Source organism: Cydia pomonella, chromosome 17 (assembly GCF_033807575.1).
Source record: "Cydia pomonella isolate Wapato2018A chromosome 17, ilCydPomo1, whole genome shotgun sequence".
In the NCBI taxonomy this organism is placed as follows: Eukaryota; Metazoa; Arthropoda; class Insecta; order Lepidoptera; family Tortricidae; genus Cydia; species Cydia pomonella.
In genome coordinates this window covers 20134742-20150758 of record NC_084719.1, presented here as the reverse complement: position 1 = coordinate 20150758, position 16017 = coordinate 20134742, and the positions used below count along the sequence as shown (strand labels likewise).

The 16017-nt window shown below is 35.8% G+C and overlaps 1 protein-coding gene across 1 annotated transcript in view; it reads left to right on the top strand.

The window, feature by feature from the left end:
* The window catches only part of LOC133526805 (limbic system-associated membrane protein-like), a 107413-nt gene that overhangs the window by 19944 nt on the left and 71452 nt on the right, over positions 1-16017 (top strand). Inside the window, exons 2-3 of the mRNA XM_061863592.1 lie at positions 3160-3352; positions 10438-10574. Of these exons, the coding sequence (XP_061719576.1) occupies positions 3313-3352; positions 10438-10574 (177 nt within the window). The 5' untranslated portion in view covers positions 3160-3312. The remainder of the gene's footprint in view (positions 1-3159; positions 3353-10437; positions 10575-16017) is intronic.

The following is a 16017-nucleotide window of genomic DNA, read 5'->3' as shown; positions in this document are numbered from 1 at the left end:
CCAGATAGCCTACTCCAAAGTCCCATTCTTTGTCTGGCGAGGGCGTGACATTCACATATTAGATATAGACTTGGATATGACTTCCTGTTTGAGCGCCATTTTGATAATCACGCCTCGTGATTAATTACTTTGTTTTTTGCTCATTAATATTCTTTAAAGTGTAATATCGATAGCTTATTATACAGTAAACTAATGTAGTAGTGTGCAGTGAATGAAGAATTAATCTTGAAACGCGTTTAACCACCATTTTGGAGTCAACGGCCGGTAGTCCACGTGCTACTGGTAAAGCTCAGCTATCGCTTTACAAGTGCTGATGAAATCACCGTACACTGTCTTGTACTAACCGTACAATTTTAGTCACTATAACCGTACAAAGCTCCTAATACCTTGATAATGGCGAAATAGTCCCACTGGACTGAAGCCATATTTTAAAGAAGAAGAAAAAAGACTTGGATATTCAATAGTTATTAAAATAAAAATAACAAATTACGTGCAATAAATATTAAGCTTAAAATGCCTTTTTATCAGTGTAAAATTTTAATGTGGTAATACAGCGCAAAACATGAAAGAGTCAAGTGGTCGCTGTGGTCCGTGGAGTGTTTGCTGAACATGACGTGGGGTAAAAAATGGTTGTAGCATGTAAATTTGATTTTAAAAATGGCTGCTTTGCAATGTTTCGTGAATATTTGTGCGATCGTCGACAGGGCTTGCAGAATATTTGCCATTTATCGGGTCTTACGGGAATATGTGACTTAAAAGGGTGTGGTATTTTGGCGGTTTCGTGGGAATCTGCCGAATTCTAGTTACATCAGAACATGCGACATAACAGAAAACTGTGTCGCCAAAATAATTTTAAGCTTTATTTTTTAGTCTGTAAGGGCCTTAGTTGCCTGATAATAAATTGTATTTAATTCTAATTAAATAAATGAAAATGCCTTTGTTAATATAATGTACGTAAATACTATTGGATTATCTAAATATATGTTAGAAGAACGTATAACATTTATTTTTCTTCTAACAAATAGTGCTACTATTGTCATGTGAACAACGACCCGGAATAACATAACAAAAAACCGGCCAAGTGCAAGTCGGACTCGCGCACGAAGGGTTCCGTACCATTATCTATAAAAACGGCAAAAAAGAACACGTTTGTTGTATGGGAGCCTTCTTAAATATTTATTTTATTCTGTTTTTTAGTATTTGTTGTTATAGTGGTAACAAGAATACATCACCTGTGAAAATTTCAGATATCTCACTATCACTGTTCATGAGATACAGCCTGGTGACAGACGGACGGAGAGCGGAGTCTTAGTAATAGGATCCCGTTTTACCCTTTACGTAACCCTAAAAAAAATACCACCAGTATACGAGTAAATTAACTGCTGGCTTAATGGTACGCATCTATTAGACTTCTTTACAAACAAAGATTTACTTAGCAAATCCTTATTTAATAAGGGAACTTTTACCTACATGTCAAGCTGTTTTAAAGTAATAAAAAATCATCGAATATTATAAAATACAATTATTAATATCAATCCAATAAAATATTAATACATAATTATAATTATATAAAAATATATTATTGTTAATCATGTAGTAATATTTAATTTAATTGATAGTATATAATTGTATTTTATAATATTTGGTGACCTAAATAAATGTGTCTATAATTTCTAAATGTGGAAATATTAATAAATCTAAAATTTAAAAAAAACAGACAATTATTGATAAATCTAAATTTCTTTAGAGATATAAATTCTCTTACTGTGAGAACTAAAAATAAAATGTAGGTTTGATAACCACTTCATTCATTTTACTGTTCCTCAATTCGTTAAGTTGTTAATCATACATAAGGCAACTCCGCTCCGCCCCGTAAAGCGGTAGTGAATTAACTTTGAAAACTAATCCAAAGTACGGTTATACCATTACCGCAAGTGAATAAAAATGTCATAGATTTTTTTAATGAATTTAATTTCATTGACATTACTACGTCCTACGACTGTTGGTAAATTTAATGATATTTTATAAGAGTTTCTGATAAAATTATTATAATATACATGACATGTAGGTGCTTGATAATCCGGTAATTAAAAATTCACCCCGTATTTTTAGTTTAATTAATTGACCCAGGTGATTTGAGCTGGGTGAACAGAGTCAACTACAGGGATTAATGGAACTGCTAGATTATTGCATTTGTATGGGAAATGAAAGCTTTTTATAGAAAATAAATTCTACATATCACATACAACCGCTCTGTTATCCGCGTTAAGCTGTGTAAACTGCCGGATTGCCGGATTACTGAGCGTACCGGATTGGTGACTAAGTAATACACAGCGCCACCTATATTTTAAACAAGTACCTGAAACAAATTTCATTGAAAGACTTCAGGTTGTATTACTTAAAATAATTTAATTCTCGTCCAATATGTATCGATACATTAAACATGAAAATTAGACAATCAATAGTGAAAATCATCAGCGCAACTTTTTTAAAACATCGAAATTGGCGCCAAAGCAAACCTTTAAAAAAAACTAAAGCAGTTCTCGCTGGCAAATAAATTGCCTAAATAAATAACAAACTTATAATAAAATTTAAATCTTCTGTAATAATATTATTAACAATATTTTGAACATTCTGATATTTATATCAATCTTATTTATCCAATCAATTAAATATTTTCCATTGTAACTTTTTTAAAGTAAACCATCATTTACCTATGCCAGGATATTGAGATTTGGCTAAGAAAACATTGATCTCTATTTCTATGACATTAAGGTTGTTTTCACATTGGTAACAATAATGCTGTAATAAGTTGGTTGTTACTCGAATATAATATTACTAATATACAATGGGGTTGGCCGGTCGAAGTATTAAACAGATGGCGCCATCATAGCTTGCCCTGTCAATCCCTCGAATTGTGTCAAATTCTTGTTTTTTTTTGGAATTTTGTGACCTGGATTCCAGTACTTTAAGCCAAATCTCATAGAACAAAACTAGAGACAGGGGCAAGCTATGATGGCGCCATCTATGCAAACCTTTGACAGTTGCCAACCCCATTGATTGACAAAACATGCAAGATTCATACTTCTATACAACAAATTCCATGAACTTTTAACAATGAATCTTACATACCTAACCTATTTTTCTCCCTTGTTTCAGAACTCACATTTTTAGACTTCCAAATCCACCTTCAGTGATTGACTATGAGAGAATAAGCGAAAAACAATGTCCGGACGCAGGGCGAAGTGTCTGAGTGTCGAGTGTTGTGCACAGTGAACTGTGAAGTGCCTGGAACATGTGAAGCCGAGCACGATGTGGACGGCTGAGCTTAGCTGTATTATCATATTGTTCGGTAAGTTTGCACTTTTACTTTCGCGACGGCCTTTTACGGATAAAATGTGCCTTCGTTTCGTAATGTAGTCTGTTCCTATTTTTTATACGAACTAATTCCGCTGTCAAATCTTGTTAATTTTTGGCATATGCCTACTTACATCTTTTCTTTTCATTTCATATCATGTCATATCATTTCATTTTATATCATTTATTGAATGCCATCCATGGTATTACAAGGTATTTTCATTTCGCTGTTGCGTACGATTGTCACCTTGGCTAGGCCCCCAGGTCTGTCTCATAGTGATACGATTCTAGGTGATTTTACCTGATGAAAATCTTGTCAATTTCTTAAAACAGAATGGACCTCTAAAACTGTGTTCACGGTGCGTTAGTTGCATTTACTTATAGGAAGCGGGCATAAATTGTAGGGGGCAGCACTGGAGACGTCAAAGTTTCGGCGTGAGGTGTAAATGTGAAGTATTTCCAATGTACCGCAAGATGGCAGAACCTACTATGCACAAGAAAACGTACGAGAACGGTAGATGGCAGCACTTGCTTTGCCATGTTGTGACATGGCAGACCTAACGGCACGGTCTTTATATGCATGCGTCTGTTATGCAGACGTAGACGGCTTTTAGCTAGTCGCTACTCACAAGTGAACTCGAATCAAATACGTGTTTACTATAGCTAATTCAAAATCATGTCACAAATTCATTAAATTGCATGCATAATTTTTTTTTATATTAAAAAAAATAGAGACATTTTCGGTTTCTAGTTGGCATATATAAACATTTCCCGGAAATACCAATTTTAATTACCGTTTGTTAACGTCAATTATTTGTTTGGTTTGTTCATAATAATTATTGAAATCGCTAGCCTAAAGTGGATATTGAACTTTGAAAATCGTAACTTGGTTCGAAATTAGTTTAATATTACTCTTAGTACGTCTTGCTCGTACGTGGACGTGTCCGAGAAAGATACTTATGTATACTTTTTGTGTATTAATTGACCGATGAAGAAGCATTTTTTTTCTCAATGTTGACTTTGGACACATGCATTTGATATGATATGCTATAAAATTTGATGGTTTTTATTTCAGTTCGAGTACATTTTTTGTTAAGAAGGAAGAATATTAGCTTTGCGATCGTAACGAAATAACGATACTTTTTCTAAGGAATTCCATTTCGGGAAAAAACGGTTTCCACTAACTAAATCTTAAAAAATCATAGGTTTATTGGAAAAACAAAAATATTTTTTGGTTTTGCAAAAAAAAAAACATTTTCGAATAAAATGCAAAAAGATGACCAATTCGGTCAGGATCTTTATCATACACATAAAAGTGAAAAAGTATTTTTTATACTACGTCTGTGGCTAACAAGCATATGGCCCGCCTGATGGTAAGCGTATATATGGTAACTCCTGAGGTATTAGGAGTACATGCACGTTGCCGACCCTAACACCCCACACCCTCGTTGAGCTCTGGCAATCTTACTCACCGGCAGGAACATAACAATAGTAGGGTCTAATGTTAATTGGCTGCGGTTTCTGTGAGGTTGAAGTACTTCCCCAGTTAGGTTCTACTCTAGATCTAGAATAACATCTGCTGTGCTGTGCCCTACCACACAAAGCCATATCACATTCACAGTGCCCATACCTCTCTTTTGGACGTAGTTTAAGGACGTACCCGGGTCTAAGTTTAATCTTAATTTGTCATTTCTCGCAATGTTTCGCTTGCATCAATTTATACAGCACAAAACGAGATGCACTGTGAGTAACGTCAAAATAAAATCATATCAAAAACTGATTCGTAACTTTCAAATGCCGCTCCTAAATTACGCGGGTTATTTTCAGTATACCTGTTTCCATCTGAATTCATTCTAACTAATAGGGTTCTGCTGTGTCATACGCAGTTACATGAACTTTACGAGTAAAACATGAGTTTCGAGATAATTACGTTTAAAGTTTTAATGATTTATATATTATATATATCGTTGTCTAAGTACCCTCAACACAAGCCTTATTGAGCTTACTGTGGGACTTAGTCAATTTGTGTAATAAAGTCCTATAATATATATATATATATTTAATGATTCAAAATCTGTCATTGTTGGTGATTCATCGTAATTATTTTTTATTATATAATGTACATGTAGGAAATATGGTTACGGAATAGGTTTTAAATATGTTTTTCTTATAATTGAATAGTTTTCATTGTTTTTGAGTTAAGGAGTTCCGCATGACCAACTCGTCTGTACTATATTGATCACCGTCGTCGTTTAACTTAACTATAGACTTATTTTATATGCATTTTACAAACGATTGTACTTGATTCATCGGCTAGACATGCGTAACTCCAGTAACTTAAGAAACAATAGTAGTATTTTGGTTAGAGAGTTGCGCGTGATACGGCAACATACCTATTACATTACAGTGAGTAAGTATTTTTTTTCTTTTTCTATTTAAGGGACATTAATGAAACAAAAAATTATGTCACTTGTATTATTTTATAACCTCTTGAGCGGCAAAACAATATTTAAATATTTGCCCCATGCGTTGCGCAGCCTCGACCTCGAGACGGCAAGTTTTCAATATTAAAATGGCGGCCGCCGCATGCGCGGTTGTTGGATAGCGTCGTTAGTACAGTCAGCATCAATAGTAGCGGATGAAACAACGCGCCAAAAGTATGTGATATTCCGGTTAACTTTTCCAAATATAGATAAATCTCTAAAGTTTACATTCAAAAGTATATGTTTTATCGTCTTAATTGTTCTACATATAGAACCACCAGTTTTTGTTAAGCTGTTTCAGAATTTTTGAAACCTTGTTTGATCTGATCCTTTAGATGCTGACTGTACAACAGCCGGAGTGTGACTTGTTTGCGAGTGCAATCGGACGACTGATGACTGAGTGTAAGAGAGTGATAGAGCGAGAGATGCCTGTAAGTAGTATTTTATAATGTGATTATGTAGATACTTTTGTACTCAATTACTGTCTCCCAATTTGTGCCGCTGTGGCTTTAGCTGTTAAGGTGCAATTGTAAACTGATTAAATAAATAAACAAATAAACAAAAATAAACAGCATATGTAATTAAGCGCGGTTACGCTAAATCAAAAGTGCAGCAGAAAAAAGCTTAATACCCTTACATAATATGTTAACATAATACTTACGCGTCTTTGAATAAAAACTGAGATTAATAGACCATGACAACGCCATCGAGGCCAATTCTGATTCACCAATTTATTATGGTTTTGATATCACGTAAGATACACGTCTCACAGTGTATTTTACGCCCACACGCGAGATATCTATTATGTCTAATGAAAGGGAGGTCACTTCTAACATTCATTTTGATGTGAAAATATATCTAAATGACGCCAGTTTTTATTATAATACGCTCATCCTCAATGTCAATGCCTCCCGGAGCCTTAAGCTCCAGTGTTGTATAACTTGTAAAAAAAAAACTCCGAATAATCTAACTAATTGTACCTAATTAATAAGTGGTGAACGGTGTTGGTCACACATACTGTAAACAGTGTTTAAAATACTTTATATTTAAGCCTTTCTTGTAGTGACTGTTTGTTTACCTAAATAAATAAATAAAAAAATCCTTTTCGCTCGTACGTGTTCGTGCATGTATTAGCGCAAGCAAAATGTACAGGGATTGATAACTAAAAAAACATCATTTAGATATTATTTTAATATTAGTAAGTTTGAATTGGCCCCACGGCTTCAAGTGTAATTCTTTCGCATCAATAAGCGTGAGCTATCGTCAAGGTTGTCTCAAAAAAAGATCAAAGTCGTATCAAATTGATGAAACAGCATCGGCCTGACCGCCCACGCACAAAAGAACAGTGTTAATCACGCGAAAGGCATTGTTTCTATTAACCCCAACCAACAGTCATGCCTAAACGCAATTTCACTACAAATCCAGACAAATGAGACTCTTTTATCTCACAAAAAAAATCCTTTTCAATAAGCTGAATACAAAATGAAATATTTACAAAACGGCCCGGATAATGTCCAAAAAGTGGGATATAAAAAATAACGGCACGTGACGGGAAACAAAGTACGTTTTTATCGTGGGAAGGGATCGCTCTAATGGACTCTGTGTTTGGACGTAATCGGATGAAATCGGTGGGTTTCGGGAGAGTAGAGTTGGTAAGAACCCGAGTTTGTTAACTCTAAATTAAAGAACTCCAATCGTTATTAGGCGACTCAGCGTTAAAAAAACTTCCGAGTATTTTAAGTCCCGAGTCGACTCCTTTATTGAGCTTTTAAGTACAACTTAAAAAGACTCGAGTCTTCAAATAAAGACTTCGAAAAAAAATGTATAGGTTTTATCTACGCGTGCAAAGGAAAAATGTTTGTGCATAACCCATAATTTAATGTGGAGACAATGCCTTTTAGAAAACATTTTGAGAATTCTCTTTAAATGGCTCAAGTCTTTATAAAACACTTAGGTGTCGATAAGGACTCAAGTTTCAACTTAATGACTGGTATGAGTCTGAAAGACTGAGTACAGTCTTAAAGCAGAGGACTCAAACTTGAGTCTTAGCCAACATTAGGCGGTTGTGCAATCGGCATTAATAACAGATGACGGACGACAACATGCCAAATTTTGCCAAGCCCTAATTATTTTACAAATAGGTATCAGTAAAAATAGAAAGTGTTCTACAAGGTAATTATCATCATTCTCTCCTCACCGTGTCTGATGACAGCGACTTGGTCACTAATAGTAGTTATTTACGATACAAGTGCAAAGAAGTGGAAAATTCGCAAATCACCGACCGAAGGGAGTATTTGAAATCGACACGAATTGTAAATTACCTAACCGCACGTGTAGGCATCGTACAATTACATTTTCGACATAGACACGGAATGTGCTTATTCCCTCCCGCACTAGTCCGGTAACGTAGCACTATATTAGAGCAAGATCCCAGAGCCGCCAGACCTTACTTATTTTCTCATGAGTAAAATGTATGGGATAATATAGTGCTAGTATCACACTCACTGCAGGCTACAGGTCAGCACCCCTCCAGCGAAATTATAAATGATAGCCACTTGTGGTCTGGCCTTTAGTTCGTCACTAAGATAATGACACCTTGCACCCCTCTCACTCGAACGACTACGTTTATATCTCCGTAATTTACGTTTATCTGGGGGCACGTTAGTGCCCCCGCCAACACGAGCTAATCAAAGCGCAAGGGCACCTTTTCTCGAAGCGTTTTGTCTTATTTTTAACCCTCATAACTTGTGTTTGAATTATATCAGATAAATAAATCTCGGGATGTAATGTCAATAGTGGACTTATTAAACATATAAAGTTTATTTTCTGTGTATGTGCTTACAAATAAATATTTACTATTTCTTTTTCAATTTTCTATTTCAGTTATACATTAGAAAGGCTAATATAAACCTATGCGAACTCTCTTTTTTTTATACTTCGTCGGTGGCAAACAAGCATACGGCCTGCCTGATGGTAAGCAGTCTCCGTAGCCTATGTACACCTGCAACTCCAGAGGAGTTACATGCGCGTTGCCGACCCTAACCCCACCCCCCTCGTTGAGCTCTGGCAACCTTACTCACCGGCAGGAACACAACACTATGAGTAGGGTCAAGGTTAGGGTCTTCCAGCTAACCTATAAAATAACCAAAAATTATACCTACCTAAAGTAATTTAATAGAACTCGTAAGGACAGTCATCATCACAAGTAGCGGATCAAACAAGGTTTCAAAAGTATCTACCATTCTGTTACAGCTTCACGAAATGTGGTAGTTCTATATGTAGAACAATTGAGACGTTAAAAGATATACTTTTGAACGTAAATTTTAGAGATTTATAATTATTTGGAAAAGTTATCCGGAATATTAGATACTTTTGGCGCGTTGTTTCATCCGCTACTATTGATGCTGACTGTAATACTGATTACTACCATCCACATAAGTAGAAACATTATTGTAGTATTACATAGTTGTCCCATCCCTGCGAATACCAAGCGTAATAGCCTTGCTAGTGATTCCTATTAATGCAATGCGTGCCATACGGAAATGCGGACGCATCGGCATGCTGATTGCTGTAAATTTGTACACAGCTCTCTCGAGGGCATTGGGTATCCAACTAAGCTTCTGAGGCTCTAAGCGTCCGTCCATAAATACATGAAAGACAGTTGTTTTTAATGTTAAGTCGTCACGTTTTAGTGTTAGTCGTTCGTTGTTTCCAAAGGAGTTCGACAGGACAGCGTCTTAGCTCCTACCCTGTTTTGTATAAAGGTAGTTTTCGTTTATTTTACATTTGGTGAAAACCAACAAACGACCTGCATATGAAGGCCGGCGGAAGGATATTTAACATAATATATCTCTCCTCAAATCAAAAAGAAACCGCGAGGATATTTTCGTCGACAGCATTATATATGCCGAGGACGCAGCCTTCGTTGCTAACTCCAAACACGAGCTCCAGTCAATGGTGAGTCAATTCTTAGAGGCAGGTTCCCTGTTTGCCATGTCTATAAACATGAGGTCACATAGTTGGCCCCAGCTATTTCGCTCAATGGCACGCTGTTAGAAGTCCTTGACTGATTTTTCTAACGTGTCCATAACGAAGAACCCGCTCGATGTTCAAAGAAACGATCCAACAGATTTGGCACTTAATCTTCTTCCTAGCGTTGTCCCGGCATATTTCCACGGCTCATGGGAGCCTGGGGTTCGCTTGACAACTAATCCCAAGAATTGGCGTAGGCACTAGTTTTTACGAAAACGACTGCCATCTGACCTTCCAACCCAGAATTAGGTACAGCGAGTTTCAAAATTACATGGACACATTATAAATGAATTCATTGATAAAGTGGCCATACAATTTTGCAGATAAGTGTACGAAAACTGTTTTAGGACAATTTTACCAAGTTATCCTTGTCACTCTTTTTTATATGCACTATCTCTTGCCAGACACCTTTAAGGCCTTATGATTTTTCCTCAAAAAACACATTTTGCGCACCGTCCATTCTATTGCTATGAATCTTTAAATCATTCGGTTTAGGCTAATTTCCCTAAATTAGCAGTTAAATAACTTGCAGACAGAAGCTTTTACATACCATTTCTTCCGACAGGGGTATCAGCAGACGGCGGGGGCTGGGAGCCGCTCGGGCAGCCGTACTTCGACAACAGCACGAAGCGGGAAGCTACCGCCGCCGTGGGCCAGCCGGCATACCTGCACTGCCGAGTTAGGAACCTAGCGGATAGAGCGGTGAGTGATAACTGATTCCTAAGTGTTTTATTTTCTCAACATATTTTAGTATCACAGCTGGTTATTGGCGTCCACACTTTTTCTTCATCCGGTCCTGTTTATTTTTGTTCCGCCGTCTCCTTTTCCGTTTGACTACCCCGACGGCCATCAGTGGTGTCCCGTGGGTCCCAATCAATTCCCATTTTGTCCGGAAGTGCATGTGACGGGAAGAGTATTAGGAATGAATGTAGAGAGCAATGTAAACGAAAAGGTGGATAAACTGTGTGCGGGATGAAAATAGAAATTAAGGATATGAATGATGAGATAACGGACTAGAGAGCTACATGAACAAAGGGCAAACGAATTATGTGGTACCTTCGTGTTGTATATTCTTGTTTACTAATTATTTTATTAAATTGAATTCAATACAATTATTCATTTGTATCGAATCTTGGGAGATCCATATAGTGTTAGTACAGTACAACGAAATCTTAAAATTAATTGGGGTTAGTGACATAGAATTTACAAATAACTTACACATACACATGGCACATTAAGACAACACAAAAAGTAGCATAATAAATAATAAAATAAAATCTGGGCAATCTTTTTTTTTTAATATTATAGGACATTATTACACAAATTGACTAAGTCCCACTGTAAGCTCAATAACGCTTGTGTTGAGGGTACTTAGACAACGATATATATAATATATAAATATTTATAAATACTTAAATACATAGAAAACACCCATGACTCAGGAACAAATATCCATGCTCATCACACGAATAAATGCCCTTACCAGGATAGGAACCCGGGACCATCGGCTTCATAGGCAGGGTCACTACCCACGAGGCCAGACCGGTCGCACACTCTCCGAAATGTATCCTGTAAAAGATCGTTAGGCTGGCAACCTTGCGACGATGCTCCAGACTTTGGAGTCGAGCATTCGTCAGATCGTCATCATTAATGATTCTCTTGGCTCTCCTCTCGACTGATTCGAGAGCAAGCTGGTATTTTGCTGAACCATCCCACGGATGTGAACAGTGTGATGTCTGATAATATGACAAAATGAAAGCAGTTTTACATTATATTATTAAAAAAGAACACGAATATTTTAGGCTATGCTAACGTTAAATCATTAATAATATAATTTTAAATCTAGGTGGATTTAGAACAACCTAAGGCATGTTTCATACAAGTTTCAAAACTAAACTAATTTAAGGATAAAAACGATGATAAACAATAAGGGACTTTTTGAAGATAAAAATATAAAGTAGGCACCAATGAAGTTACATCAGAAGCCTTTACGAAATTTAAGGGACTGCTTATTTCTATTTTCTCTAGAAAATGGAACGTCTCATATAACATTAATAACGCAATGAGAAAACTAAGCCTCACGGGTATAGTGACTCGCGGTCTGACCAAACATAGATACGTGGAACGTCGCGGGGATATTTGGTTGCACTTAATCTAATAGGTTTTTTGATGTGTGGGTTTATTTCTAATATGCTCTTAAATTATTGAGATAAGAATAAACCTAAACCTACCTAGACAAATGTCAAGTTCGCAAAGCAATAACTATTTTAAACAAGGCCCTACGCTATACGCCAAATAAATCCATTTTATGCCAAAAATGCCTTACATTATTTTGAAAACAGTTAATACTTTTCAAACTGCTGAATCGATTTCTATTAAACTTAGCTAAGAACCACCGCAATAAAAACTCGATTTCACGAAAATAAAATCGCATCGAAATCAGTCTATCCGTTGGAAAGCTACGATGCCACAGACAGATGAAAAGACAGACGGACAGACGATATATACATTAGAGTCAAACATACGAGTATAACACCCCCGACCGTGGGTCATTTTACGCGAACATTTCGGGTCACGTTTAACTCCCCATAACTTTATGTTTTTGACCTACCCAATTGCAATTTTCTTGTTAGAGTACCTTCTAGTTACTAAATCCTGAATTTAAAAACCACTATCTTTACCACTGACTCATCATCAAAAAGTTTGACTATCTCGAGATGACCTAGAAAGTTGAAATTTGACATCCAGCTAAGTAATTATGTGGAGACAAAACAAAAACTGAAACCAGTTTTTTTTCACATTTTGAGTATTTATACCTACTTACTACTTAGGTACTTACTTGACAAACCGTAAATATTATATCTCACCAGAAACATAAAATGTGAAAGAATGTTAAAAAAGAACGTCTCACTTCTTTTATAAGCGAAACCGTTAACGAACTTGGCATTCTTTCACATTTATTTTTTTGGTAGGATTGATTCTACACACGCTCTCTCAATGTTTAGGGTTAATAAAAGGAATCGCATGGCAGTTCAAAGTGTTCCACAGAGCCGTCTTATGTTTCGTTAACACGTTTCTATAATTGAGAGGCGTTACGTAAAGACGTTGTTACAGAAGCAAAACATTTCTCAGGATCCTTTCGCTAAAATACGCTCAGATTTTGAGCAAAGATTTTGTGTTGCACCACCACGTATTCATCACCGCGTGTTTGATTTAGCACACCGCAAGTCAAGCAATTGCGCGTGAACGCCCTTCTGTATGAACACTCCAATAAGTTGCCATATGTTTGATAGCTCGGGTCACGACTCTCGATGGATAAGTACACAAACTAGGCCGTGGTCAGGGGGGAGTAAAATCAATCTTTAATCTCAGTGCAATTCCGCGTTCCTTATCATTAACAAAACTAAATTAAAAGCTTAATAAAGTAGATGACTTTCCACTTAATGTAAATTTTTAGCGGCAAATAAACCCGGTCGCTAAAAGTCAAGTTTTTCGAACGTGGTATTTTTTTCATTATTACACTTTGACCCGATGACTGGTCATTGTGGTTTCTTTTGAGGTTTCAAACACTCGGTATTATAACGAGTTTAAAAATTTGAGTTAAAAAAGAAACTGCGTTATGAGCTAGCTCTATACAGAGTGTTTGAAACCTCAATTTTTTAAATTAGTGCTCTCGCTTTATTTCTTTATACATTTATGGACCTATGAATTCTCTGCTAGATTTTTGTTTATTGTAGAATTATGTAGTTGGGTCATGAGTTCTGTTACAAAGGTTTTGACTGATAAAATGAAATGTCAACAAAGCTTTTAATAAAAAAGTTTTCCATGATTTGAAAGCTGTTTTATACTGATCAAAACGTAATATAATAAGACTACAATTTAGATCGCGTCATTATTTACTAATTTACTTTGGGATTTGGATTTGGGATTTTGAAAAATTATACTTTACAAGAGGAAGTAAAAATTTGTATCACATTAATAAATTAGGTAGAATTGTTTATTTGTATGAACCTACATTTTTTTATCACCGGCATTTAGTTCTCCGACAAGTCTGTACTTCACCTAATACCCTTCAAACTCAGCGTACTTTTCAATGACGTAATTTTTGAGTGGCAATCAGAGCCATCGAGTAGGTTTGCTAAAACACGTATAATTCCAATTTTGGCACTAACTAAATTGGGATCAAAATCACCTTGAACAGGTCTCGTATTACATAGAGTAATGCAAAACTGAGACAGCAAATTACGTTAAATAACATTGTAAGTAATTCGGCATTAAATAAGCTTTTAACCCATATATATATGAATAATAAGGGATCTGTACCTATAGCTTATTTATCAGTCAAAACCTTTGTAACAGAACTTATGACCTGAGTAAGTATAAATACAATAACTAAGGGATCCGTCCAGTTGGACCCTTAGTTATGTTCAAAAAGCGTCACGTCGAGGTATGAGTATGACTAATGGTAATGAGTATAACCTACATTTAACATAACATAACCTACATATCATAACCTCACGCTCATGCAAACAGTATCAGTTTAGCATTATTTTATTTAAACAGTATAACATGTTAGTGATGCAACAATTTCGGCAGAATAAATTTAGTTTCACAATATAACTTCTGCTAACAAATTGCTTTGTTGGCCGTTTTAGCCTAAATTATTTGAATTGAATTGGAAATATTGTAGCAAAGATGATAAAATAAAAGGAATGTTTAGGCATAATAAAGGATTTTAAGAAAGGAGTAGAACGAATGTTTTTAAAGAGGTCCTCTGAGTTTGCACGTCCATTTTCTACGGTGTTTTCCACATAAATCTATCACGGTTAAAGTCATTTAGCCATTCAGTCACACAAACGGTTAGTTTGCCTGGTTTTGTTTGTCGTTCCAATACAAAGCTAGAGTAACTATGCGGGGTCAATCCGTGCCGGGGAACTCTTGTTTTATGCGTTGTTTGTTTTGCTGCGTTTTGTACAACAAGCCAATAAACAAGAATGTAGCAGAGATTACTTGATTCGATTATACTAGCCGTACTATTTGGGCGATATGTGCTATTCAATTTATTACATACATATTTAATAAAATAAAATAAAAACTATTATCACATAAAAAATAATACACAAATACGGTCCATGCAAAATTTTAATTACCGCAACTTTAAAAATATTCCATTTTGTGTGTAAGTTTTCCGCACAGATGCAAATTAGCAATATGCTTCGTCCCAAATAAACCGATCATGATATCCGCAACAGGCTTCGTCATTTTAAAATAATAATTTAAGCTAAATGAAATAACCGTCACGAACCGTACTTTTTTATACGACGTCGGTGGCAAATAAGTAGACGGCCGCCTGATGGTAAGCAGTCTCCGTGGCCTATGTACGCCTGCAACTCCGGAGAAGTTACATGCGCGTTGCCGACCCTTACACTCCACGATCTCGTTGAACTCTGGCAACCTTACTCACCGGCAGGAACACAACACTATGAATATAGTACTTTATATGCAGATGACGTTACTCTTTTGTTCTCAAATGAAAATACATATGAAAAAATGCAAGAACATATAAACAGTGTACTAACAAACATTTTAAAATGGCTAAACAGTCTTAACCTCCATGTCAACCTAGATAAAACTAAACTTATACAATTTAGAAATTATAAAACTGTGCCTGAATCTATTGTAGCGTCAAATGCGAATACGTCAGTAGATGACATAAGCCATATTAGTTTTCTCGGCGTTGAAATAGATACACATTTAAATTGGAAGGCACATATAAATGAGCTAAATAAAAAAAATTCTAGTAGATGCTATGCTTTATCGATATTGTCAGAAACTTGCTGCGAAAAAATTGTTATCAGTGCATATTATGGAACAGTCTACCCATTACTGACGTACGGAGTAATTTTTTGGGGAAATTCTGTTGATGTTGATAAAACATTTATATTGCAGAAAAGATGCTTAAAAACTGTTTTTAGAATGTACATGGATGAATCGCTACGTGAAGTGTTTAGAGAGAAGCGCTTTTTGACCCTTACCGGTATTTATATATTAGAATTAAGCCTATTTGTAAAAAAACACCCTGAATATTTCACAAAGCGTTCATGCAAAGAAAATATCAGATCACAATATAAGTACAATATGGTAC